We start from the raw sequence: 25,995 nt of genomic DNA on the forward strand, positions 1-25,995 counted from the left end.
CAAAGAAAATAAAAAGCCTCTCTATTTCTTATCTTCCAGTGCTCTCTCTATGTATTTTTATTTGGCATTGGTGCACAGGGAGCCAGATTTGGCAAAATATCTCCTGCTATAGTTAGCTGAAACAAGAAAGAAACATTCTTTGTTTTGTGTTTCTGTAACACATTTCTTGAGCTTCTACTTAGTATGGTTTTTATTCTATCCTGTGTCATGGTTTGCATGCCTTCTGTGAGCCCTCTAGTTTGTGAACTCTTTGAAAGTAGGTATCTTATTTTGTTCATCTCTATATTCCCCATGCCTGTTAGAATTCTTTGCCCAGAGAAATGCTCAATAATGCTTCACTAAAAGAGTAAATAAACAGAGGCATTCTTTGTCTCCTGACAAAATTATAATTTATAAAAAAGTTATGTTATAGAAAACTCAGGCTATTCACACATTCAACAGAGGATGGCAGGGGGGCCAGCGATAATGAATAAAGATAAGATACATAGTGTATTTACACTTAGAGTAATTTTTAATAGTTAAATGAAGAAATGTCACAGATAATCCACTTAAATTTCAATGACTGGCCTTTAGTTACATGTTTAATAGGATTTTATTGATATCTTGGGAATCTAATCCATTAAATATAAGAATTAAACTTCATAGTTTAGTCATGGTTATAAAGGAAATAATGTTTAGTCCTGGCTCCTACTTTCCTTTATTCTAATAAGAAATAATTTTTTTTGGTTGTGCTCTTTCTTCCCTGAGTAGGACCATGTCACCAAAAATGCCATTTTTATAAAGTTTGTAAAGATTTAAGTTTATGTGGTTTCCTTAAGGGTTGCTGTACTCAGAGATAATTATTACTGGATGGAAACATTCAGCAATTTTACATAAGATTTTCTAATGATACATTGCAAATCATTCTTTAAAAGATAAGCACTCCAGATTTCTGATTCAGAACAAAATAGATGACTTGAAGTAAATGAAATATATGTGCTTGGCATTAATCATAACAATAAAAATTCTTTTTTGTGTATAGTTAAATAAAGTGCTTTTTAATCAACCATCTAAATTAAGTCATATAAAAATTCTCTGGAATAAGTAGCCTTGTCATTACTATTCCCATTATAAACTTAATAAAATTTAAGCAAATTTCCAATATTCATCTGATTATAAAATGGTAGAATTGAGTCTTCAGATTAGATGGTTTCCGTTTCAAATCCAGTGCACTTTCCATTATCCCAATGTCTTTTTCAATTATAATTACATAGTTTGTTGTTAAAGGAGACATCATGGGTTTTGTTTTTTCGTATTCAATGCAGTAATACCAAATAAATAAAACAGAAAAATAATAAAATAAGTAAGGGAGAGTGAGAGAAGATAATGGTAAGGGAAAAAAAAGAGTTTTATTTTTTATTATAGGATTGTAAACTTTAATTATGTAATTTTCCTTATAGAGTTAAGGGACAAATAACTTCAGAGGACCCGGAAAGATAAGAGTTAAAGTGGATACAGTTCACTGCAAAAAGGTCTTTCTGTTTTTCTGAATGACAATATTTAATATTTTAACCCATTTAGGAGACAACCATTTGAGACCTTTTTTTTTTTTTTTTTTTTTTTTTTTTTGCGGTACGCGGGCCCCTCACCGATGCGGCCTCTCCCGCCGCGGAGCACAGGCTCTGGACGCGCAGGCCCAGCCATGGCTCACGGGCCCAGTCGCTCCGTGGCATGTGGGATCTTTCTGGACCGGGGCACAAACCCGCGTCCCCTGCATTGGCAGGCGGACCCCCAACCACTGCGCCACCAGGGAAGCCCCATTTGAGACCTTTTAAAATGAGAACTAACTCTAGAGAAACAAAAATAAAATTTTAAAAATAAAATAATGATGACTTCTATTTCATGGGAAAACTTAGTTTTACGTTAAAGTTAACATATTTTTCCTTGTTGGTAAATGGGCCGAGAAAGTTGAACTCCAAAATATCCACAGCAAGCATATGAATTTTAGTGTTGCAAATTGGGGAGACTTTAGAATTTGGGCATATAAAGCATCTCTTGGAGTTTCTGAGTCCAGGAAAAGAAGATCTGATAACTGAGAAGAGACTCAGGCAAGCTGGGCAGTGCTGATAAAACTAGTGTGTGAAATACAGTTCTGCCCAGAGCTGATAACCATGATCAAATAAAACAGCTCTCCAAATTACTCCCACCCTGTAAAACTGAATATAAGATTCTCTTTAATGAAGCTATCTGTCATCAGCTCACGCTTTCCCTGTAACCTCTTAGCACTCGTTTATGTACATGGCTACATGCAATTTTAAAGATTATACATGATTCTAAATATCCACAGTGTCTCTCATACATTCTTTACCTGTGTCCCCTGTACTCAAGGCCTCCATGTCCTCAGAGCCAATAAACATTCTTGGAACACTATAATAGTGGCAAGAAGGTCAGAGGTCCAAGTGTTAAGCTACCAGGGTTTAAGAGTTTTTCATCATACCCTTCCATCAATCCAAGGAGACATCCTGATACTTGTACTAATAATGGTAAACATGCTCAGAGACTGAATAAACTCTGTCAATCTAAAGGGAGTGAGAAGATAGGGTGGGACTGATTTAAAGTCAGCAGCAGCCAGAGTGGCAGCCAGGGTGTTGGCACAGAAACTATTAGCAGGAATCTCTCTTGGGTGCAAACTGAAAACTCAAAGAACACTTCTGTCTTGATGTATAAATTCTCTTCCTTGTCTCCTGTGCACTTTCACACTGATACCTGCTCTAATGACTATTGTTCTGGTCCACTTTTATTCTATTTCATGATGACCAATCCTGCTAATTGGGTCCGAATATTTCTTTGGTTACAATGCTATCACATGGTTGACACTCTTGGTGAGAAGATCCTGGAATAAGTCAACCAGAAATATTGGTGGACTAAGAGAAGATCGACTAAAACAGATGAGGGGCATGATGGTCACACTCACATGGATTTTATCCTTTGTTTAAATAATTACAAACCAAACAACCATGGGATGAGACTACCTCTCAGAGACTACTTTTGTTTTCTCATATAAAAATGAGGTTGATAATATCTGCTTCACAGAAACTTCTAAAGAGTAGAAATTAATGTAAATTAATCATGTCAATATATAAATAAGACACGGTAGATTCGAATTGATTCTTATCTCTTGGATAAAGATTAAAAATGTATTTCCTCCCTAACCAACTCCAGTCAGAGTTTCCCTGGTTCATGTGATATAATGCATTCTCTAAGACTTGTGTTCATGCCTTTAGCACCCAAATTTGATTTTAATATAAAGAAACTATGTGAAAAAGTAAATATTATACTTTCAAGAAGAGAATTTAAAGCTCTCTCAATTTCATTGGGTGAGATGATCCAGGAAGAAAAGAAACTAGAAATATAGAACCTTGATCTACCCTAGTAGACCGTGAAAGCTAGATTATTCAAATTGGATTTGTATTGGAATGAAGTTTGGCATGGATAGACCCACTGTTTTTTAGGAGGGTCTGAAACCATCCCACTATTTTCTTTGGTTTGTTTCATTTTTGTAAAGTTGCCTTTACAAACTATATGTTTGGAGAAGGATTTCTGTTTCTTTTCTCTCCATTAACAATAATACATAGATTAGGATGACTTTTATCCTACAGTTTAGAACTCTGTCCAATTTTCAAATATTTTATGACTTCATTAGTTTGTCAAATGAAGTATCCTAATTTTTGTTTCACAAAATACAAATAAAAAAGCATATATCTTACTTCCTTTGTTCTTTTTATTTAAATGATTAAGGGTAAGGCTAAATCAGACTTTTAAAAACCCAATCTGTGAGGCAAAGAGTAAAATTTTCTATTTTAACAAAGGTTCTACAGCAAAAAATAGGATGTATTGTTGCTTAAAGGCTGCTAAAAATCTGTAGTTGGGTTTTGATGGAGTCGTTGATTTGCATTTCCTAGAGATAGGTTAGAACAAGAACATATGTATGCCCTGAGTTCTTGTAATTCTTCACAGAGTGTGAAGAATGGGCATCCCAGAATTCCTTCCTGATTTACAATTCTCAGATATAAAATTTAAAACTAATCAAAGAAACAAAACACCATCATAACACTGACTCTATCTTACATCTATAACTGAGTTTTTTTCTAATTTTTCATCTAAAATTTTTGCTTTCATTTTTTATAAAGTCCGGTTGAGAAACTTTGAGAGCCATAGTCCCACAAGCCGCTGAGTCACCCAGCATCTGTGAAAGTTAGCATCTGCCTCAGCTGAATCTGTCTCCTGAAGATAATGTAGATTGTAGCTGGCGGGATTCTGGCCCAAGTGAAGGGCTGTTTTTTTTCTTTGTCTTGCCACATATGTAACGTTTCTCTCATCTCTATCTGAATTAGACTAGACAACTACATGTGAATTGTTTCTCTTTCTCTCCCTTTGTCTCTCTCTCTCTCTCTCTCTCTCTGTCTGTCTTTTGGATACATTTTATTTTGACAGGTTCTTGACCTTTAGGAAAAGCGTAACACTTTCCAAAGGAAACCGTGAGTACAGAATTCTTTACAGTACAATTTGTCACCAATATAACTAGGAAAGCTGTCTCCTTTGACTTTTCTGTACTATCTTTGACAGGATCAACAAGAATTGTTTCTTGATTCTTAAGAGGTAAAGAAGTTTAATTTTAACTCTTTTTATGAATGTCTCACTTTAAACAATGACCTTGAGCTTTCCAGTATACAGCACCAAAATCTAGTAATGACCTGTTTCTATGGGTTCACATGGAGAACAACCTAGTAACTTGGAGCAAAGTAACACACAGTAAAGGTTTGAGTCTCCATAGAAGGATTTAATTCTATAGCCAAACTTGTAAAGGCCATCCACAGAATAGCAATTATGTATAGCAGAAGGAGACTAAAATTTAAACTTTATATTGAATGTTTTCATTGTGGTAAGCTAGGAAAACTGTGCTTATATCCAGAAGAATGAAGATGGACCCTATGGAGATTTTACTGGATGTTGTCACAAATAGGTTGGATTCCACTATAGGAAAATAATATTTTATGTTGTTTGATAGCAATACAATGTTTTATATAGCAAAAGCCATTTACCAAGATGCTAATAATTTGAAATTTGTGATAATTAGGTTGCAAATGTGCCAAACTTTTGATTTGTAGTGTTTATAAATAAAGCAAATAAAAAGAGTAAACAATATATTAGCTATATTTTTATGTAAGAAGAATTCAACCTTTTCAAACTTTGGGGTATATCATTCATCAAGTTAATTGCAAGCCATTTTTATTTATTCATTAAACTAAGTTCATCATTATCAGTACATGTTAACACCTCTTCAGCCTTTGAAAGCAATAAAATTATATTTCTTTTTTATCAATCTGAAACTCTGTGATTTTGCTAATTTAAACTTGTCTTCGATTATTAGTCCAATAATAAGCATTTATCAAACTTTATTAAGTTTATTAAATTTATTAATGTTAGCACATACTTATGTGAAAAGTTGAAAAAGTGTTCTGAATGATCAAGAATTATTAGCCTAGGTTGTAGCTGTATATGGTTAAAATTATATAAATGTACTACCGTCTTTCTAAAAACAGGCTTTTATAGGCTTAAAGATATCTGAACATAAGTCCAATATGAGTAAATGCCTTGAGACATATAAAAGGACAGTATACTAGAGATCTGAGAACCAGCAATATGTAGAAGCTTTTTAACTTGTAGGCTATGGAGAGTGGTGGGCCAAAAGTGCTGGAAACAGCAGAAGAGATCCAGGAGAGGCGTCAGGAGGTGTTGACCCGGTACCGGAGGTTCAAGGAACTGGTTGCTGAGAGGGGTCAGAAGCTTGAAGATTCCTATTACTACCAGGTTTTCATACGAGATGCAGATGACCTCGAGAAATGGATCTTGGAGAAAATCAAGATTGCAGGCGATAAAAGCTATGAAGACCCAACTAACATACAGGTCATTTAGTTTCATTGACTTCCCCAGAGTTCACTGTAAGATCTCTAGGGAGGGAAACATTTCCATAATGTAGGTGTACATCTGGGAAACTGTAGAGGGATGATATAACAGAAAGATTAGACTTTGGGGACTGTAATTCTGTCTTTAAATAGCACATGTCTTCAACTCCTTAAGCCTCAATGTCTTATTTACAAAGGAAACTCATTCTAGATAATATTTTATAAACTCATTCTGAAGTTAACCCATGGGCAAAACACTGAGAATTCAAAGAATTTATGACACACTATGTGATTTCAATATTTTGTGACATTAAGGATGGAATTGAGGTGAAGAGACATCAATGTTTCTGAAACAATTGCTCTTCGCTCTCCTCAGAAAGATGTGATTTAACCAGGGTTTTTACCAAATGGCTATTCATGCCTCTTGTTAAGTTTGAATGAGAGGAGTCAGGTGGAGAGCTTTGGTGGAAGCTCCCACTCCTACTTGTACAATGTTATAGAAAGAGGCACAGTCAGGATCAGAAGAAAGGCTTGCATGCCTAAAATGTGCAATGGATATTGGAGAGGAAGCACCTGGAACAAGAACAAAGTGTTATCTGCTAAATGGATCAATTTATATATGACAGCAAAAACATAATCTGGCATGCAAAAACCTCTCAATTAAAAAAAAAAAGCCATTGTTGCCATGATCATCTTCCTCATTGTTCACTACTTTCAGTAACATTTAGTTCCTCTTTTCTGAAGAGGAAAAACTCTGTTACATTATTTCATTTCCACAGAAGGCAATTGAGAATTTAAAATAATATTTACTGGAAATTCCCCAAAGGCAGTGGGGGCTGGAAAAAAACTTCCACTATGGTCCTGGACATTGAGCCTAGGACCCTTTGAAACCCTAAGTGCAGTGGTGCCACCACCGCTTCTTTTCGGATAGGACTCCTCCAGGTATGGTCATAGGTTATCACTTAATCTAGGTTGGGAAACAAGTAGTTTTGACTGCAAGAAAGAAGAGGAATAAAAGAACCTCCCTTCCAGAGAGACCAGGCTGCATTAGCCATAAACTCTGATTTCTAATCTTCAGGGGAAATATCAGAAGCATGAATCCTTTGAAGCAGAGGTGCAAGCAAAATCGAGGGTCATTCCTGAGCTGGAAGAAACCAGGAAAATTCGATTTCCTGAGGGGCATTTTGCCCATGAGGACACCAAGGTAAATTTATGGCAGAACTCTGTGAGAGATGTTTCTAATTAAGTTATCATGTTGATTATGTTATCAGAGTTTTAATTGATTACAACAGGAATAAACCTTGATATAACTGGCTTGGAACCATGGTACTTCCTTATATCTTTTACTTGGGTTAGGGCAGGAAAAATGATGGGATGTCCTAGTGTTCCTTGGAGTGGGGAGAAAGCTATGATACGAAGCTGTCATCAAATAACATCACATTCCTGCGTATGCCACCACAGTATAGGTGGCTCAAGATCAAACCCACTTCAACCCAGATGAATTGGTTTTCTGAAATGTCCTTTCTACTTAATTCTTCTAGCCTCAGAGTCCTTGTCCCTTAAACTCTCTAAACAAGGGATGCTCTTTCTTTGAATCTTCTCCAAAATCTTTCTCCCTTTGTCTATGATGCCTCTTTCCCTTCACAGCCCACATACTATGACTACTATTGTAGTTCTCCAAACCCTCTCATCTGTTCATTTTGGGGAAAAAAAACCTCCTAAAATCCTTTGTCTTCCCTAAACCCTGAAGACTGAAGATCACCACAACTATGGAACCCACTACTAATGTATCAGCTTTTTTTCTGACTTAATTCATATACTCTTCCAGCAAGTTTGTGTTGATACAGTCAATTCAGGTTCTTTTTTGTACAAGTGAACTTTTTTTACTGTTTAAATATTTTAAAAATTTCAAAAAAAATTTGTGTTGTATTTAAAAATTAGGGCTATAGTTCCATATTTAGCGTACAAATTCTAGTTTGCTTTACTGTCAACAAAACATGGTCAGGCGATACAGACATTAACCAGAATAAACCTTATTAGAAAGAAGACTCTAACAAGAAAATCTCAAATTTTATTTATTGTCATAAAATAGAAATCACTTTGTATAATTTATACAAAAACCAATCCCTTACATTAATTAAAATATTTGAGAAATGTTTGAAACATCTTCACGTCTATCAGAATCACTGGGGCTATATCAGTCTGTACCATGGCAGGATTCAGAGATAAATGTGGTCTACATGCTACATGTTACCTTAGGACCATGAAGTAGTTGAAAAATACAAGAATCTTGAAGGCATAACATATATGACACCTTCAATTTTACAGTATATGTAAAATCTGGTCTTCTAAGCTAACTTGGCATTAGAGCCCTCAACTATATACTCTTAAATTCTCATTGCTTTGGTGCCACTATTTCCTTTATAAGTCAGAAAAACATTGTAACTCTTATCCTTTCTGACAAATAGTCCATGCTAAGTTTTTTCTATGTCTTTTTCAGTACTTTGAACACCCTCTGCCCATTGTCTACCTATCAAAATTCTACCTATCCCTCAAGGTCCAATTCAAATGAGCACTCTTTCATGAATTCTTATTCTATCCTGTCTTATTGTCTGTAATCACTTCATCCTCTAAAACACCAAAACATTATTCATTTTTTTCTATTATGGAAGATCATATGGTTTAATTGCTATTCACATACATGTCCTATTTCCTCCTTTAAATATTTGTTGATCAATTAATGCACGAGTGAATGGGAGGAGGTATTTTTATCCAGGCCCCTCTCTGCACAGGTCTCTGAGTCTATACCTGCTGCTCCACAGCAGGTACTATGCCTGAGTTGTTTTACTTTCCCCATAGGTCCTTCTGGAGGAACTCAGCCACCTGTGGGACCTGCTTCTGGAGCTGACTCAAGAGAAAGGCACCCTGCTGCTGCGGGCCCTGAAGCTTCAGCAGTACTTACAGGAGTGTGCTGACATCTTAGAGTGGATTGGAGACAAGGTATAGGACCAAACAGTATGCATATAGGACTTCCCATCCATCTGCCCCAGACATCCCATAGCAATTTAATGCAGGCCTTTCATAAAGAAGTTAGGATGTCTCTTTCTGGGCTTAGTTCCTTGGAAGAAAGAGGAATGTTGGCAAAGATTTAGGGGTATTCTGGAGGTAGTTAACACTGTAGGGGGATAAGTCTAAATGTATGAATCTGAATATGAAGAAGGCAAGTCTTACACAAAAACTGCATTGAAAGATGATCTAGGATTGTCCCCATTCTACCTTCCATGAGCCTTCACTCCTAGATTTTTGCTCTTACTCTGTGTCCAGCTTAGAGCATTGCAGTTCTTTCCTTAATTCTTTGTCTCTCAGTACCTATAACTAGGGAGGTTTTTATTTTCTACATACTTAAAGAATAATCCTGTGGTTAGGACTGAACATTTACACAAGCAAGTGCCTAGCACAATACTTTTTTTTTTTTTTTAAATTTATTTGTATTTGGCTGTGTTGGGTCTTCGTTTCTGTGCGCGGGCTTTCTCTAGTTACGGCGAGTGGGGGCCACTCCTCATTGTGGTGCGCGGGCCTCTCACTGTCGCGGCCTCTCTTGTTGTGGAGCACAGGCTCCAGATGCGCAGGCTCAGTAGTTGTGGCTCACGGGCCTAGTTGCTCTGCGGCATGTGGGATCCTCCCAGACCAGGGCTCGAACCTGTGTCCCCTGCACTGGCAGGCAGATTCTCAACCACTGCACCACCAGGGAAGCCCGCACAATACTTTTGTAAATGCTCAGTTTGTTGAATTGAGTAGAACGAGGATGAATTTATTTTTCAGGTTCCAATACACAAAAGGGTGTTCCCAGGGGCTTTTGCCAACAATGTTCCTGGTCTCTCCAAAGAATTACCCCAAAGAACACTGTTCCCTGGGCCAGAACGCCACCTCAGGAAATATACTGCTGCTTCTGGCTCTTTCCTGAAGGGTTCTCCCAAGTTCCACCAGTATCTCCTTCTGAGTTATCCTGGGAATGTGAGCAAGGGTTTTGGGCATTTGAACTGCAGGAATTCCTAAATGTTTACGGGTGACTTACCAGAGTTTTCTCTGTCTACAGGAGGCTATAGTGACATCAGTGGAGCTGGGTGAGGACTGGGAGCGCACAGAGGTTCTGCATAAGAAGTTTGAAGATTTCCAAGCAGATCTGGCAGCTCGAAAGGAGAGGTTGAATGGAGTGAACCAATATGCCAATGAGTGTGCTGAGGTGAGGTGGGGAACAAGAGAGCCAAGCCAGGGAAAGGGTCTGATCTTCAAGAAGACTCTCTGGCCATTAGTAGATGGGACATGAAAGATATAGGACATTGTGAGAAAGCAGAGGTATGCCTGTCCCTGGAGCAACATGCCCAGAGCAGTTTCCTCTCCTTTCTGAATGTATCCCTTGCCAGTCCACGGAAATGGAGATGAGAGTGAGTGAGTGTATGTGTGTTTACATAAAGGAATTCAATCCACAAGGGGGTTACTCCTGCACCATGCAGTACATTGATTTCTCAAGTTTATGAAGCATTCTTTCTTCATGAAGAAGAACCAGAATAAAGTGGCAAAGAATATAAAATAATGGTGGGCTATCATAATATACATGATATAATTAAACTAATTTTTTTGTGTTTTGGGGGGAAGGGAAAAGGAGGCAGATTTATCTTCATTTTCTTAAGAAAGTGGTTAAATAAGTTTTTAATTTCTGGGCATGTAAAAACTCAGTGTGTGAATAAATAATCCTAACATATGTGAGAACTGGGAAGTCAGTCTGATTTTATATGTACATGAAGGAATTAGAAATTCTAACAGTTGGCTATCGTGCTTTTCCATTTAAGGTTTCATTATCACTGCAGCTTTATAATGGGAATAATGTTTCTGTGTTAATAGAACCAAGATTTCAGGATGAACGGGTACTGGAGTAGGGGAAAATAACATATTTCTCAATTTTTTTCCAGGCCACATTTCCAACAGTCCCAAATTTTCTCCCTCTATCACCTTTTTCTTATTGTGGAGATTTTTAAGTTATCTATTACTATCTACCAAACTACCACAAAACTGAAAACAACAAACAACCTATTTTTTTCAGTGAATCAGATTCACTGATTCATGATTCAGTGACTCAGCTGCGTTATTCTGCTGATATCACCTGGTATTCTTAAGTCACTGCAGTTATACAATGAGTCAGTTGGGGTGGAGTGTCTAAAATGGCCTTGCTCCCATGTATGGAGATTTAGCAAGGAAAATGAAGGTTTTCTCCATATGCTCTCTCATCTTTCAGTAGATCATGCTTTTTTTATGTGTTCCAAGAAGGTAAGAACAGAAGCTGAAAGGCCTCTTGATGCCTAAGTGCTGGGGCTCATAGAATATCATTTCTATTTATAAGCAAGGAAGGAGAAGTAGAAAATTCAGTCTGATGAGGCTTCAAAATAGAAATGGAAATGGGAATAAACAGGGATAGGAGGAGTAGGGAGACAGGTATTTGGGAACTACTCAAAATTGCCAAGTATCAAAATGGGCTGATGCTGCTAGCTTAATCTAGTATTCATAAATCTCATTGCTTCAGTTAGTTTGCAAAAATGCATGGAGTTTTCTGCAAAATTAAGTTTATCTGCATGTCTGTATAATTCTGCAAAGAGGGAAATAGCTCTCATTAGCTTCTCAAAGGTATCAGGACCCCAAAAGAACCAAGACCCACAGTATTAGAGTTTTGAAAAATTAAGTCAGATTTCACAAAAGGAATTTTCTCTTCTTTTCCTTGGTTTCCAGGATCTTGAAGGGAGTTAGCAGGCATCAACATGATGGAGTTCTGAAAATAATGAGGTTGGGCAAGCCTGTGTTAGTAGGCTAGTCTGGAGCTGTGGGCAAAATATCTGGCGGTTTGATTTTCTAGATTTTGGTGAGGTGGATCAAGTAAGAGTTAGAGAGCAGGGATAAAGTGAAGTGTGAAATAAGAAGTGTTTAAATGATTTTTTGCATTAGTCCATCATTGACTTTCTCCCACAGGAAAAGCATCCTGAGCTGCCCTTGATTCAGTCAAAGCAGGAGGAAGTGAATGCAGCCTGGGAGCGGCTCCATGGTCTGGCTGTCCAACGACAGAAAATGCTGTCCAGTGCTGCAGACCTCCAGCGATTCAAAAGGTAGGAATCTCACCACTGAACTGTAGGAAACTGCAATAGCACCATGCTTGTTATTTGTGTTAGCCTCTGTCTACTGTTAGCAATTAGTGGCCAATACCTCTAAAAAAAGAAACTCATGTGCTTGCCTTTAAAGACAACAAGGGAGAGAGTAGTTAAGAAAATTGTGACCCACTCTATAGCCAAGTATGTGTCTAATGGAGCTTAAAGCAATACAAATAGCACTGGTAAATTAGTGATGGAAGCTCTGCAGAGGCAAGAAAAGCAGGTTAAGAACCGGAAGGGAATGGAGGGTGAAGTTGGGAAGAAGGACATTCGTGAAGAGCTGACCCAGGTATAGGAAGTATATTTGGAGGTTCAGTTGTCAGGATGCCCAAGTCTCTTAACTCTCAATGGAAACCATTAAAAGCAGTAAAGAACATTTTACATTATGTTTTTTGCTAGTGTGGGTGAAGATAGGGTAATTTCTGACTGAGTGAGCTAGACTGGTCCTTGCTGTGTGCTGTTTGCCCTGAAATGCCTGCCTTCTTCCTTTGCTGGAGCTCATGGAGATGTCTGACAGGGACGTGACTGAAGCCATCCAGTGGATTAAAGAGAAGGAGCCTCAAGTCACCTCTGAAGACTATGGCAAAGACCTTGTGAGCTCTGAGGCACTGTTTCACAGTCACAAGACCCTTGAGAGGAACCTTGCAGTCATGAATGACAAGGTAAGCCTGTTGGAGGAATGGCTAATCCCTTGAGCTAGAAAAGGCATTTGGTGTTCATCTCATCTCCATAGGACACAGTAAATTCACTATTTCAATGAAGGAGAAGTTTTGTGCCACTTGAATATACCTCCTTATTCTAGTTTATAACTTGTACATGAATCTTGGATATCTCTTAATTTATTTAATTATTTTTATTTAAATATACATATATGTTTTATATACGCTCAAGCTTTTTGTAATTTATTTCATAATTTAAACCAAAATAGATAGCTTCAAGAATGGTTTCCTAAACTCACTCAGTACCCCATAGCCAGAGAGTCTTTTCTTTTATCTAACTATACTTTCTCCTGTTGGAGCTGAACCTTGTTTCTTCTTGTCCTTCACTCAGTCAAAAAGGGAGTAAGTTTCTTCTTCCCCTTTTATAATAAACTCAGACACTTAAAACACATTACTAGCTCATGCAGCTGAATATCAAAAAAGCAAACAACCCAATCCTAAAATGGGCAGAAGACCTAAAGAGACATTTCTCCAAAGAAAATATACAGATGGCCAACAAACACATGAAGGGATGCTCAACATCACTAATCATTAGAGAAATGCAAATCAAAATTGCAATGAGGTATCACCTCACACCAGTCAGAATGGCCATCATCAAATAGTCTACAAACAATAAATGCTGGAGAGGGTGTGGAGAAAAGGGAACCCTCTCACACTGTTGATGGGAATGTAAATTGATACAACCACTACGGAGAACAGTATGGAGGTTCCTTAAAAAACTAAAAATAGAACTACCATACGACCCAGCAATCCCACTACTGGGCATATACCCTGAGAAAACCATAATTCAAAAAGAGTCATGTACTACAATGTTCATTGCAGCACTATTTACAATAGCCTGGACGTGGAAGCAACCTAAGTCTCCACTGACAGATGAATGGATAAAGATGATGTGGCACATATATACAATGGAATATTACTCAGCCATAAAAAGAAATGAAATTGAGTTATCTGTAGTGAGGTGGATGGACCTAGAGTCTGTCATACAGAATGAAGTAAGTCAGGAAGAGAAAAACAAATACCGTATGCTAACACATATATATGGAATCTAAAAAAAACAATAACAACAACAAAAAATGGTTCTGAAGAACCTAGGGGCAGGACAAGAATAAAGATGCAGACGTAGAGAATGGACTTGAGGACACGGGGTGGGGAAGGATAAGCTGGGGCAAAGTGAGAGAGTGGCATGGACTTATATATACTACCAAATGTAAAATAGACAGCTAGTGGGTAGCAGCTGCATAGCACAGGGAGATCAGCTCGGTGCTATGTGACCACCTAGAAGGATGGGATAGGAAGATGCAAGAGGGAGGAGATATGGTGATATATGTATATGTATAGCCGATTCACTTTGTTATAAAGCAGAAACTAACACACCATTGTAAAGTAATTATACTCCAAAAAAGATGTTAAAACAACAACAACAACACATTACTAAACCCACCTTTGGGTTTTCTTCTGGAAATTGGAAAACCCCGGTTCCTATACCTACAGTAGGTATAGACACACTAGAAATTGGAGCAAGCCTGTTTTCTTGAATGATTCCCATTCTTACTTCTTCCCGTCACAGTTTAACTATAACTTAAACTTATTACGCCTGAGCTTCTACAGTGGAGTCAGCCCACAGGAAGATCCCTACTTGCTATGCTTTAATCATAGCTCTGTACATGGGTCGTTTCTGAAAATGATTTCACCATTCTACTTCTTTTGTTCTTCCTCATTTTTTCTCTTTGGTCTTTTTTTTTTTCTAATTATGGATGATAAAATACCATGATTTAATGAATAATGATAATGAAATCTCAAATCCTAGACAACACCTAATTATAGTTGGGTATAGTAGAAGAACTAATGGTAACATGTGGAATTTGCCCTAGTAAGCCTGCTCCTCAAGAATTGTGCTCAAAAAGGCCTGACATTACTGAAATTTTCTTGGCAGCAATTTTCCTTGGCAGAAATGTCTTTCTGGTTCCCACAATAATGTTTATGGAGTTAGTATAGAGGGTAATGAAGGACAGATGTATGTCTAAACATTGCTTCTGACATTGACTAGCTCAATGACCTTGGGCAAATAAAATACTCAACCTCTCAGTTTTCACATACAAGGAGAGCAAGAATAGTTTTACCTCACAGTATTATTAAAGGAAGACTATAAAACAAGAAAATGCATATGAAGTGCTTAGCACAACGAGAGACAAAATGTAATCAGTAAATTATTATTGTTAATATAGTTACATGAGTATATTAATATAAATATATCAATATAAAAGCACTAATAAATTATTCTAATTCTTATGATTATTATGTTACATTCTTCCCATAAAACTTTGTCAAGAGGACCAGAATGCTCGGATTTCCCACTGTGTTTCTTTATCTTTTTTTTTAATTATATAAGTTTCAGATGTACAGCATTATAATTAGACATCCGTATATACTACAAAGTTGCCATCCATCACCATACGGTTGACTACCTTCACATACTAGGTTTCTTTTTTATCCCAAAGGTGAAGGAGTTATGTGCCAAAGCAGACAAGTTGAAGCTTTCCCATCCTTCAGATGCAGCGCAGATCCAGCAGATGAAAGAGGATCTGGTCTCCAACTGGGGGCACATTCGCACCTTGGCTACCAGCAGATATGAAAAGCTGCAGGCTTCTTATAGGTGAGAAATACTTCTTCTCTACTGCTTTACCTATCTCTAGGTCAAAGTATAACATCAAAAGCAGAAATAAAAGAGTGAAAGGAGTAAAATAATGAGTGACCCAGCCCTCCTGCCTGCTCAGTAGAGGCAAAAGAAATTTTTATTTGTCAGGAGAAGTCCTTTGAAGGCTGATATAATCCTCAGCGTGACATCTCCTTTCACCTGTACCCTTCCTGTCTTCCTCTGTTTGTACAGTTGTAAGAAGCTATGAAGTGGTCCATGGAACTGAAAAATTAGCTGAAGAAACATGTTAAAATCCTGGCCTTAGCTAAGGAACTGGAATTAATTTCCAAGCTGAAGAACACAAAATAAATCTAGAATTATTTCTGGAATGTAGGTCAGCTTACAAAAAATCTGGACAACATTTCAGTAGTTAATTTTTATGATTAGTTATAAAATCACCAGAAAATAGTGTTTATCTTATTGATATGATTTAAAATGAACTGGTGAGCTTTTGATTTTTTTGAATAGGTAATCTTTTTTTGTAGTTTTTGTTTTTACTGGTATGGTGAAGGGTAAACTAAAATACATGAGGGCTCCTAACCCTAACTCTAGTCGTCCCTTAGGCTTCCTGTTGGTTATGTTATGTCCTTATTTATTGGCCTCCTTGTGAGTACTTTATTCTACTTCAAGTGCATCTGGGATGTGACTTTGTGATGTTGGAGATGTCAAGTCCAAGTGCTTCATCACACAATGACACATCTGCCCTAGGAATATACAACCTGGAGTGAAGGATTTACAACCTGCACTGCTAAAGGAATAGGAAGTACATCAGAGGAATGGAAGGTGTAGGATTAGGGCAAGGCACATGTTGTACATCTTAGCCCAACCCAACCCTGACTCTTTGTTCAAAGTCCATTTGTATCTGGTTCCTCCTTCCTGTCTTTTCCCTTACCTTTCCCTCAGGTACCAGCGGTTCTTATCTGACTATGATGAGCTCTCAGGCTGGATGAAGGAGAAGACTGCTTTGATCAATGCTGATGAGCTGCCCACAGATGTGACTGGTGGGGAAGCCCTACTGGACAGGCATCAGCAGCATAAGGTAGAGAGGAAAGGCCTCCCCAGTAGGAGGAAGAGGGCAGTTTCCAAAAATGCCAGAAGGTTTCTTGCTGCATTTTAAAACATTTTGTCTCATGACCACAGCATGAGATTGACTCTTATGATGACCGATTTCAATCTGCTAAGGAGACTGGTCAAGCCCTGCTGAATGCCAGTCATGAAGCATCTGATGAAGTCATGGATAAGGTAATCTAGTTTAACAGAATTTGTGAAATTTTGATACATATTAAGCCTTCACTTAATCTCATACTAATATGACAATCTCTGAAAGAGGACAGAAGACGTATAAACATCTTAATGTGGGCTCAAATATCACCCTGCTTCCTTCATATGTTGCTTTAGCTAATTTGAGGCATTTGAAGTTCTCAGGACTTGATGTGTGCTCCCTCACCTCTGAGACATTACTTCATCAACCTAACTAATTTCATCACCTACCTTCTACCTAATTTGAAGCCTCCATACCATCTTGCTTTGTCACATGTGCTCTGTTTTATCACTTTCCCATGCTCATCTCTAGATTGTGAATTCTTTGAGGACTGCACCTTATTCATCTTTGGGTTCCCTAAGGTACCTAGCATGGTTCCTGGCACATGGATCCCTTTCTTCTCTCCTCTATACAACCTCAAATCAAACTGATTTTCCTATATCTCTGTTTCTCAAATCTCCATTAAGCAACAGGAAAGCTTTAAACACTCAGAATTCCACTGAATGAAGATTAAGGTATGCCATCATCCTAACCTCCTAGATCCCAAGGGCTCACGTAAACCTCCTGATTCCTGAGACATTTTACTCCAGTCACAGCGTCACAGGAACTCCTTGGGATGATAACTGAAATAAGATTTGCAGGCTCTTTTCATATCATTAGATTCCAAGCACAGCCCCGAGTGCTATATGATGAAGGTTGAGATGACCATATTTTCAGTTCATCAAGAACTCTATGGGAAAATTATACTACGGATTTTTATTTTTAACTATTTCCTGCCAAAGGAATAGTGGGACCCTAAATCCTTGAAAACTTACCTATTATCCTGGGATTCTGAGTATTGTTACTGTCTTTTTAATGGAGTTAACACAGCAGCTGTTTTAATAAGCTGGAATTACTTGGGCAGATGCTTGGACAGAAACAAAGGCTTTTATGAGTTTGAGAATGTCACTTTCACCGTGATGGTTCTTATTTGCTTTTGGAATAGAATGCAAACTTCTAAATCTGATCATTTAAGTGCCCTATAAATTTGAATTTCATTAAATGTTTATCTTTTTTAGACACTGCACTTTTCTCTGGAGCACTTCGTATAATCTAATGATTACTTGGAGTAATTACTTGCTTGTGGTATTATGTCCTCCTACAATCCTGATCCACACCTCCCTGCCCTTCAAATCTTTGTTTGATACAATACTTTCTATACTTCTGCTCCCTGCTTCTTCAAATCTGAATTAATCTTTCCTTCTTTATTTATACATATTAAGTGTGGTGTACCTCTGTTATGGTATTTATCCCATTTTTCCTATACTACAGTGATTCACTTAGATGTTGCAGCCTTAAGAGAAAATCCCATTTCCTATTCATTTTTGTATCCTTCAAAAAGCCTTGCATTTATTAGATGCTCAGTGAATGTAGGATAAAATAAATTAATTAGTATCTTCCTGGCACATTATCTCTTCCTTTCCAAAGATGGCAGTACTTACCTCCCATTGGGATGCTCTGCTGGAACTGTGGGACAAGCGTTGGCAGCAGTATGAGCAGTGCCTGGAACTACACCTCTTCTACCGTGACAGTGAGCAAGTGGACAGTTGGATGAGTAGACAAGAGGTAACAAAGGGGCTCAGAAAGTGTCCAGAAGCCATTTCTCCTTCTCCTTATTTACTACTATCAACACCCTTACAACCACTTCAGTTCACCCGGGAACTGGAGGGTGAGCCACAAGGAGGAGAAAAGATTGGCCCTCTCTGCGAGACTCTTGAAATTCCCTCATGGACAAACGCACAGAAAAATACCTAAATACAAAGCAGAGAGTCTTTAAGCTCTACTGAACATGAGGTGAAATGAATATCCAGTTGTTAAGAGTTCAGCAAGAGAAAATGTAATGAGTCAGGCAGGGTTAACGAAAGATTTCCTGGAGGAGGTGAGTGGTCCTCTTGAGTATTTGAGATCTCAGAATAGTGCCTAGATTGGTTGGTTCAGACACAGAGACAAAAGTGATAAAGTTGTATGAGAAGATTGGGAAGGGACTCTGAACCTCCTGCTGCTAAATGTTAGCCTCTATCTCCTCTCCTACTTTGTGCTAATTCCCACCTTGCTCTCTATTCCCCTCACCTCCTTCCTTACTCCTTTCTCAGAGATATTCCAAAGGGAATGTTTCCCACCAGTGAGGTACAGCTGGGATGTATCTTTCTGTCTTCTATAGGCCTTCCTGGAAAATGAGGACTTGGGAAACTCCTTGGGCAGTGTTGAAGCCCTTCTTCAGAAGCATGATGACTTTGAGGAAGCCTTTACTGCCCAGGAGGAGAAGATCACAGTAAGAAATGGGCCCTGGTTTGGGTATTGGCTTCATGTTTGTACATATCATCTCATATAATACCAATCCTTAGAATCACTCATAACTATCAGACATAACATGAGGGTTGTTCTTTAAAGAGAAAACATCCAGAAAAATAATCATACCCATATTTTATCAATACATTTGTATTCCACAAAACATATTTAGAAAGTTTTAAAGATTTTGAGCCATTTATATTTTCTGATGAAGTGCATGATTGTCTTATTTTTTCTGCAGTATAAGTAGAAACTATTGGATCCATATCCAACATAGAATCATAACTTAAAAGTTTGAATGTATTATTTACTTTTTATATTTTTTCTCCTCTGATAATATCTCCATTTGGTTTTCTTTAGTAATATCTAGATATCTAAGTAGTATCTATCTTTTCCTGTATACCTTCATCTATGTGTTTCTCATTTAATGCTACTGTAGTCTTCCTGTGAACTGTAAGTACAATGTCCCAGAAAATGTCTTATGTCAATACATAAGCAAGTCTCAGAGAAGTGTGAGGAAGACTTTATTTGTCCAATCTACTGTATGTTCCGTAGGACAGTGCTGACTTTAACCTTGTATGTGTGCATGTATACCACCACCAGCAGCAACAACCACACTAAAAACAAAATTCCAAGTCTTCTCTGTTAATCTTCAGTCAGTACAGAGCTTAATATGGTCATTCCCAGTCCATATGCTTGTTAAGTTGATTTTCACTGGTAAAAGCTAACTGTGTAAAATAAATTACAGTTCATAAAATGCTATTGTTTATTTTAGATCATTTTCTTATTCCCAATCAATTAATCCATCCTGAGCCCTAGCAATTTTGGGAATCATGAATGAATATGAGTAAAAATTCATGTCTGTAATTTGTGACTCCATTCCCCATGTAGCTATATAGATGTAGATAAAAGGATATATGATATATGATGGATGGAAGGATGAATAGATAGATAGATGATAGAGACTGGTGGCACTGGATGTGACTATATCAATAATGCTTCCTCTTAAAAATTTAAGACTAGATCAGATATTCACCTCGTAGTGACATCAGGATTCATTTACTGTAAACTAGATTAAAAAAAAATTGTGACATAGAGAAGGTAATTAACCTGCCTGGGATACAATACATTTTGAGATACAATTTATAACAGAAGTCAGAAGTAGGACCTAGATCTTCTGACCCTGAAACTTGTCTACTTCCAACATTGTCATGCTTCCTTTTTAAACAGTTAGCCAAACTGTGGCCACTTACTCAGTGGTCACTGAGGGAAAACCACTCCTTTTTTTTTTCTTTTTCCAGACCTTAGACAAGACTGCAACCAAACTGATTGATAATGACCATTATGATTCAGAGAACATTGCTGCTATCCGGGATGGGGTATGTCCAAGGTCCCCTATGTGCCTCTGCCTGCTTATGCACGGGATCAGGGAAAGTGTTAGAGCATGATAACCTTGGTGGGCAGTGAATCTCATGTATCCATATTTGATTTTGCTGACAGTGAGTTTGTTTATGTTTTTTGCAGCTGTTGGCCCGACAGAATGCTTTACGTGAAAGGGCTGCCACTCGACGCAGATTGCTGGAGGATTCATTGCTTCTGCAGCAACTGTATCAGGACTCAGATGACCTAAAGAACTGGATCAACAAGAAGAAAAAGTTGGCAGATGATGAAGATTACAAGGTAGGCAGGATTTGCAAACTGCAGACCCTGGACATACTCATTGGGACTGAATTTCATGGAATTAGTCTTGGAACTGAAAGGACAATAGCGTTCAGCTGGTGAGCCTCATTTTATAGATGGAGAGACAGATACTCAGAGAAGGGCAATGACTCCTCCAAGACTGTACATCAAGTTTCTGGTTTTCCTACACCCTGTTGCCCATCACCCCTTTTCTCTGGCACAATTTCCAGTGGTCCTTAACAGAACGGAGAAACGGAGGAACTCTCCTTATTTAGCCCTCTGTTGCCCTCTGCACGCTTATAGTAGGAAAATGTTGTGTCTAATCATAATGTACATTCAAGCTACCCGGAACTCAAAAGTAACCTAATGGTTTGATATAATATAGACTTATGTGGTTTTGTAGCTGGAAAGGAACAACTCCTTATTTTACAGATGAAGAAACCAAGGATCTGAATTGTGAAGTGAGTTGCCCAAGGTTAGCCAAGAATCAATGTTTAGAATGAAGTTTAACATAAGGGGTAGAAGCATGAATTCTCTTGGGAGAAGGTAAAAACTGGGCTTGAATTCTCTCCCTCTCCTGTCTTAGTTTGTTTGACTTTGAAAATATTCTGAATTATCTCTGAGCCATACATAGGTTTCTTTACCTTCTGCTTGTGTAAAACACATATTTTTCACTCACAATATAAACTATTATGCACACACATATATACTCACAAATTTTTGCATTTATAATCAGGGCTAGAATTAGTCTCTTGATTTCTAGGCCAATTTCTATTCACAGTATTTACTTCTAAATATCATTTAGTCTTAAATGTATACCTCTGATGCTTTTGTTCTCACTTTTTTTTTATAGAACTTTGAGCATCTAATCTGTACCTTTCATTCTGTAAAACTCAGCACTATGTGCTTGTGTTCTCCTGAGGAGTTATGGTTCCAGTGTATGCAGGGTAAACAGATCTTCTGTATATGGGACAAAAGGATGGATGTTTCATATACTAGGACAGGAATGGAAAATAATCTCCATCTTTCATGAGAGCTCTAATAGATTGTTAGTGCTTGCATGGGGTGTCGTATTTAAAATGGTCTTCAGACTATATCCAGACTCAACAGAAATAAATTCAGGGGTTGATTAGCCACGTCTGTCACTTGTATAGAGGAGGGATTGGTCACACAGTTTCCTAAGCTTCTTCTGCCTCTATACTTGGACTAGGACAGTTCTGCCTTATATCCTCTTCTTAGTTCAGTTAGATTTATAGTGAAAAGAAATTCCTGTCCTCAGAATGTCTGCCCCTCATTCTTCAAGGAATGGTTTTCCTTAATTGTTTTCATTTTGTCTCAGGATACACAGAACTTGAAGAGCCAGGTTCAAAAGCAGCAAGTCTTTGAAGAAGAATTGGCAGCTAATGAGATCCAGCTCAATAACATACAGAAAACTGGCCAGGAGATGATTGAGAGCAATCATTATGCCTCTGAAAGTGTGGATGCTCGTTTGAGTGAAGTTGCCAAACTCTGGACGGAATTGCTGGAGGCTACAGCACAGAAAGGTTAGAAGCAGAGCCTTGTTGAAAACAAATTCCTAAATTCTGAAACCCACCTTCTTCATCTTTACCACCTTGAGTTTACCTAGTGACTTCTATAAGAAGGGATGCTACTCATTTGTTTCCCTGTGTATTCCTGTATTGGTCAAGAAATTTAAAAATCTAACCTAAATTTATCACACTATATATTAGTGTGATAATATATCGCACTATATATTAATATAATCACACTATATATTAGTGTAATTAATATATCACACTATATATTAACACAATTTTATGTTTTCTTCATGTATGTAAGTCTTTTCAACTGAAATTACTTTTGTTTTCTTCACTTTTTTCTTCCTCTTGAATAAATATTCAGATACCATGAATTCAGTATTGGCTATGCACCTAAAACTAGTGTCCTTAAATTATATTATACATATTTTGGTTCTATAGATGAAACAAGGTTTTCTGACCCAGGGTATAAAATTAGACATTAAAATATTGTTGGTGCCCCATATGATGTTCCCATGATATTTTATTCTTATGAATAGGGCTTGATGACTTATTTTACCTATCTGAGCATGTTCAGGCTTTGCTGTAAGCTCTTAGAAAATTCCCATGTCTGCTTGAAGAGCCTCTACTTAAATTTAACTTCACCTTTTATTTTGGAAAATTAATCAATTGCCATGATTAACACCAATAATGAAGTTTCTCTGTCTATATCCCCCTTGTTATAAACATCATCTATAGACATGACTCTGCCCTGGTTATAGAAAAGATACATTATACTGATTTTGTCGGATGTCATCCTGATTTTTGGTTTAGGAAAAAAAAATTCAACTTGATTGTAACAATAAGTTGCTGCTACTCTACATCATAGTAATTGCTTCACAGAAATAACACAAATAATTGCTATAAGATCATAGAATAAAGAATTTAGCTGAGAACAATGTGGATAATCAAGATATTCTCTGGAAGAAAAAATTGTAAGGCGTGGTTGGTGATGAAGGAGAGGCACTAAGAGAGGGGCCTAGCAAAGTTCTGAGAAAGATATTTAGGAAAAGACACTTCAAAATTTCAAACTGAGCCAACCCCAAGTTTTATACTTCTCTCAGAAAACGCAGTGTTTGTGTTTGAATCCCTTTGAAAAGGAGGTCTCAATAGAGAGTAACAAGTGACATGAAAATACCCAAGATAGTTAAAATCTAACATAGCAGCACTATACCTCAACAAGAAATGAACAAATCGTTTATCTTTGTTTTGCGAACACTACTATCTTCAAAAACAAATACAATCTGAATTCTACAAATTTATGATAATTTCTTATATAATCACATGTGAGACAGTTATACTTTTTCCCACTGGAGGGTCAAAATATTATATTGCTCCTTAAATTGATGTAACATGTATTAGCATATAATGAGGATCAGTTATGACAGTTATCAGTTATCTTATACTTGCTGTCTTTTCCTAGGGACTCAGTTATATGAAGCTAACAAGCAGCTGCAATTTGAAAATAATGCAGAAGACCTGAAGCACTGGCTGGAGGAGGTGGAATGGCAGGCTAGGTCTGAGGATTATGGGAAAGGTCTGGCTGATATACAGAATCTGCTCAGGAAACATGGCCTCCTGGAGTCTGCCATGGCTGCTCGTCAGGTTTGTTGCTAGCTAGCTCTTTGGTCAATTATAGGCCAACTCACCTGTATATGTTCTGAGCACACTGATCATACGTAATTATTGTTTAAAAAAAACAGAGAGAGAGCAGGAAACCAAAGGTAAAAATTCAAAACTTTTAGTTGGTCAACTACCTCTTTCCAATATCTCCTTTAATCCAGCCTTTCTCCTGGGTGCCTTGTGTCTTTTTTCAGAACCCCATGGCTGATGTAAGACTTTATTGACTCTTCTAAATATAACACTGTACTCTCAATCCAAAAACCTGGGTTTTATATATAGCCTTATCACTTACTAGTTCTGTGATATTTGGTGTATATTTTCACACCTCTGTATCCTCACCTGTAAAATAAAAGTTTTTATAAAATTTCCTCTTTCTATTCTGGCATCCTGCAACTCAAAGTTTGAAAATATTTTTAATCGTACCATTTTTTTTCTTAAGAAAATTGAAACCCAGAGAAGTGAAGTAACTTCCCTAATGTCACAGAGAAAATTAATAGCAGGGCCAGGACTAAGAAGCAGATGTCTAGGCTCTTAGTTTCAGAGTTACCCACTGAAATCCCACCAGACTGTTAGTTTAAATAAATTTATCCAATACGTTTCTAGAGTATCGATACTGTATGTGAGTTTCTGGAGAACTCAACAGAAATCCACTTCCAGCTGACTCAATCTCTCGTCCCAGGAATCCTAGCTTGTATTTAAAAATTATTCTGCTCTTCCCTACAAAGTCCCACTGATTTTTCCTGTTACAATACACTTTTATGATGTCTGCTCTTTGGTAACTCTTGGTTAAAAGGAAAAGACAGAATAATCTACAGAAAATAGAAATAAACAAAGCAAACCCAGTCACTTACATAGCTCTAGGTATGGCTTAATGGAGTTTGAAGTAAAAGGCTGGAGTTAGGAAAACCATATAAAGATAGCTTTGAAATCTACATGGAGGAAGAGAGTTTGGAACAGATTTTCAAAGAAGGGAAAAGAAAAGATTTGGTGAAAAGTAACTAAAAACATACAAAGAAGAGGAACAGCATGTGTAAACATGTAATAAGTAGGAGTATTTGACCCTAGTTTGGAATTTCAACCACCAGGAATTTGTTCTCCTGTTATGGAACACAAGCTCTTGTGCCCAACACACAGTGAGGCCCAACAAACTGAAATCTCGGAGTTTGGAGAAGAGAAAGGTTGATTGCAGGGCCATGCAAGAATGGGTGGCTTTGATTTCAGATGGTCTGAGCCTGTAGCAGCTTGGAGCAAGGTTTCGGTTCCCGGAGAGATGTTGAGGTCGGACTGAGGCAGTGAGAGCACTGAATCCTAGCCACTAGACAACCAGGGACCAGTGGCCAGTGACAAGGCCCTGGCCCATCAGCTGTGTAGAAATGAATTTCCACAGAGAGACGGAAAGTAGTGAAACAAGTAAAGTGTTTATTAGGAGGAAAATGAGTATGTGTGGATAGACACACGGGTGGGCTCAGAGAGAGAGTCACGCCCTCGTGATAGTTTGAATCACTTATATGGGGCATTTCTTCTGGGTTTCCTTTGGCTAATCATCTTGCTTTTTCTGGTTCTGAGTCTATATTTGGTATATCTCAGTGTTCTCCCTTGTGTGCATGCACATCTCTTAGCCAAGATGGATTTTAGCAAAGAGGCCTATGGGTAGATTGACATCACCTACTATGGGGTGGCGCCCTCTTCCTTTCTACTTTCAGGGAGCCTTTCTGCACATGTGTAGTTTGGAAGGTCTCCTTGACTTCAAGAATGAGGAATATGTGGTTTTTTAGCTCTTACCTAGGCAGGGTTCAACTCCTCTCTCCTGCTATTTTGGAGTATCTGTCCACAGGGGAGAAACTGTCCAGCCTGGGGGCCATCTATCTTCTACCTCAGCTTGAGCCCCAAAAAACCAGAACTCCCCAAAGGGTTTCAGCAAAGCATTTTTTTTTTTTACATCTTTATTGGAGTATAATTGCTTTACAATG

The 25,995-nt window shown here is 37.7% G+C and overlaps 1 protein-coding gene across 4 annotated transcripts in view; it reads left to right on the forward strand.

The window, feature by feature from the left end:
* The first annotated feature begins 5,709 nt into the window (after window positions 1-5,709).
* Window positions 5,710-25,995, forward strand: part of SPTA1 (spectrin alpha, erythrocytic 1) — a 65,957-nt gene continuing 45,671 nt past the window's right edge. For all 4 annotated transcript variants that reach the window (XM_060286426.1, XM_060286431.1, XM_030841872.2 and 1 more), the window contains exons 1-15: window positions 5,710-5,946; window positions 7,024-7,149; window positions 8,805-8,945; window positions 10,042-10,188; window positions 11,964-12,097; window positions 12,657-12,801; window positions 15,360-15,514; window positions 16,460-16,595; window positions 16,697-16,798; window positions 18,285-18,422; window positions 19,018-19,128; window positions 20,447-20,524; window positions 20,670-20,825; window positions 22,165-22,369; window positions 23,826-24,007. In XM_060286426.1, coding sequence (XP_060142409.1) covers window positions 5,710-5,946; window positions 7,024-7,149; window positions 8,805-8,945; window positions 10,042-10,188; window positions 11,964-12,097; window positions 12,657-12,801; window positions 15,360-15,514; window positions 16,460-16,595; window positions 16,697-16,798; window positions 18,285-18,422; window positions 19,018-19,128; window positions 20,447-20,524; window positions 20,670-20,825; window positions 22,165-22,369; window positions 23,826-24,007 — 2,193 coding nt within the window. The remainder of the gene's footprint in view (window positions 5,947-7,023; window positions 7,150-8,804; window positions 8,946-10,041; window positions 10,189-11,963; window positions 12,098-12,656; window positions 12,802-15,359; window positions 15,515-16,459; window positions 16,596-16,696; window positions 16,799-18,284; window positions 18,423-19,017; window positions 19,129-20,446; window positions 20,525-20,669; window positions 20,826-22,164; window positions 22,370-23,825; window positions 24,008-25,995) is intronic.

This window comes from Globicephala melas, chromosome 1 (genome assembly GCF_963455315.2).
Source record: "Globicephala melas chromosome 1, mGloMel1.2, whole genome shotgun sequence".
NCBI lineage: Eukaryota > Metazoa > Chordata > Mammalia > Artiodactyla > Delphinidae > Globicephala > Globicephala melas.